The following is a 2,488-nucleotide window of genomic DNA, read 5'->3' on the forward strand; positions in this document are numbered from 1 at the left end:
ATTTATTATTTGTTTATGCGCGTTGTGGATGATATGTGCGCGCACCAGCTGCGTCTGAAGGAAATACCGTTCGGGAATCTAAGCAGCCGTTCGTCCGCGCGCCGCGATGTCAGACGTCCGTCTCTCCAGCGGCAGCCCCACCACGGTGGAGCGGGTGGAGGCGCGGCAGCAGGACAGCGTCCGGCAGGTCCGCAGGGCGCTCTTCGGCACACCTGACCCGGAGGAGACGCGGAGGTATTTGGCGGAGCTCACGCGCGAGGGCGCGCGGGATTTTGCGCAGAGGTACAATTTCGACCCGCTGAGCGAGCGGCCGCTGCCGCCGGGGAACTACGAGTGGCAGCGGGACGACGACGCGCCGGAGTTTTACACCAGGCCGCCGCACGGGAGCCGGCGAGCGGCAGGGAGCAGCCGGGAGGACGCGGAGAGGAGAACCGGCGCTCTGCCGGGGAGAAGCGCCGCGCGGAAACGGCGCGCGGACGCGTCAGGTGAGGAAAGCTGGAGCTGTCACTCCCCAAACAAACCCAAATTCATCACCACATTTCAGCAGCACCTCTTTTCTAAATTTATATTTTTGATATTTGTCAGATTGTTGCTCCAAACCGTGTCCAAACAAGAGGTCGCGCCCCGACGAGGACGATCCAGAGGATCAGTCGGACGGTGCAGGAAGTCAGGCGCTTTCAGTGGGACCCACCGAGGCAGACAGCACACAAGATGTCCCCTAAAATAAAATAAAAAACATTATTTAAAAAGAAGTGCCAGGTAAAAACTATCTCCACAGCTCCTCTTCCTCCAACCAGCATCCACGAGTTCTCCAAACAGCATCATCATGCCTTTATTTTGAAAAGATTCTTCTCCTCTACACCCCGCAGAGCACTCAAACCTGTCCTTATGGATCACTCTCTAATCACCATCAGAGGAGCCTAATCCTATAGAAGGGAGCCTTCACAAGCACTGAACATGTACACTATCCACCTTTGGCACTCACAGACAAGCAGAACCGCCTCAAACAGCAGAAGATGTAGCAATGTGCAAAAAAAAGAAATGACAAAAAAAAAAAAGATTTTTGCTTCTTTTTTCTAATACCTACTACCTATGTTTAAGATGTAGCACATAAAAAAGCAGAACGCTTTTCATGCCTGTTTGTTTGTTGACTTAGGAAATTGCAGTGCAATTTCCAACAAATATACCTGTTTTTTTTTTTTTTGTAAAAATGTAATTTGTATTCAGGTAATCAATAATTTGAAAAAAAAGCAGAAAAGTCAGGGCTTTACTTTTTCTGTGGCTTTATTATTTGCTGATTTTGTTTTTTTGCCCCCATTTGGCCACAGTGTTAGTCAAAAGGATGAATGATGTTTACAACACATTATATCCACTTTTTATTTATTTATAGTTTTTTAAACCTTAAGTGGAATTTGCCAAAGTTAAATCCCTCTTTTTATTTTTGCTTTAATTTTTTGAGTCAATTTGAACAGTGTTTGCAAGAGTCAAACATTTTTTTAACACTAATATTATTTTGGGGTCAAAATTGATCCAGTTTCATTCTTGAAACTGGGTCAATTATGAACCCAACACAATATTAGTGTTATTTTTTACAGGTCATGCCCCCAAGTTCTGGTCCATGAAAATTAACACCCCCACTGGACTTTTTTTTTTATACTATTTTAATTCTTTTATTTTGAAAATATGTGAAAGATAATTTTCTTTGTGGTGCGTTTATCCTGTAATTGCACTATTCTTCTTTTTTTTGTGAGGGCAGGAAACACAAAGTGACACCTCCTTATCTGGTGTCAAACTTGTACCTGTGAGGTTATTTTTATTTTTATTATTTTTTTTTTAGAAACACTGAAATTTTAACTAACTTATTTATGTCATACTTCTTTTGTGAGTGTTTATTGCTTCCAAAGAAACATTGTGTTCATTTTTTTGTAAATATGTATTTCTTTATTGTTTATAAGATGAATAAATAAAATTGCTTAACTGAGCCTTATATTAGATTTTATGCCTTTTTTTCCTTATATTTTTTGTATTTAAAAGTGTTACCATGACGACCACTACAGCTGTTTTTACTTTTTGATTGCTAGTAATAAACACACACATGATGTCTAAAGTGATCTGCCCCTGTAAACTGATTCTGTTTATGACGGGGAAGTGTGTGAGCAGCGACGTGAGTAAGTTTAAAAATGTGGTAAATTTTTATTTATTTACGTCCAAAAAGTTTCAACTCTGAGCGGTTTTTGGTGACGACTGAGGAGTGGACGCAGCTCCAGAGCGCAGGCCGTCACCGAATCCCTTCAGCTCTGAAGTTGAAAACAACAAGGGTATGTCCCCAGGAAAAAAAAAAAAAGGGAGGTAGGGAAGAAAAGTTTTGAGTTATTGACACTTCTTCTCTCCAATCGCAGCAGAGAGACGGAAAGCAGACCACTTAGGAAGCAGCCAGTCAGAGGAACTGTAGGGGAGGGATCCCGAGACAGTACAGGCTGTTCTTTTC

At 42.6% G+C, this 2,488-nt stretch overlaps 1 protein-coding gene across 2 annotated transcripts; it reads left to right on the forward strand.

Annotated features, from left to right (window-relative positions):
* cdkn1ba (cyclin-dependent kinase inhibitor 1Ba) lies at positions 1-2,111 on the forward strand. Of its 2 annotated transcripts, XM_036210280.1 has the most exons (3): positions 1-485; positions 586-759; positions 870-2,111. In XM_036210280.1, the coding sequence occupies exons 1-2, from the start codon at positions 107-109 to the stop codon at positions 720-722; spliced, it is 516 nt and encodes a 171-aa protein (XP_036066173.1). In that variant the 5' UTR covers positions 1-106; the 3' UTR covers positions 723-759; positions 870-2,111. The 2 variants fall into 2 exon arrangements, with proteins under 2 accessions (XP_036066173.1, XP_036066172.1); XM_036210279.1 differs by having other exon boundaries at positions 586-2,111.
* The last annotated feature ends 377 nt before the right edge of the window (positions 2,112-2,488 follow it).

Source organism: Oryzias melastigma, linkage group LG23 (genome assembly GCF_002922805.2).
Source record: "Oryzias melastigma strain HK-1 linkage group LG23, ASM292280v2, whole genome shotgun sequence".
Taxonomy (NCBI): domain Eukaryota; kingdom Metazoa; phylum Chordata; class Actinopteri; order Beloniformes; family Adrianichthyidae; genus Oryzias; species Oryzias melastigma.

Coding starts and splice junctions, on each gene's coding strand:
- cdkn1ba (XM_036210279.1), top strand. CDS start 107: ATGTCAGACGTCCGTCTCTCCAGCGGCAGCCCCACCACGGTGGAGCGG. Junction 486..585: donor ACGGCGCGCGGACGCGTCAG/GTGAGGAAAGCT, acceptor GATATTTGTCAG/ATTGTTGCTCCAAACCGTGT.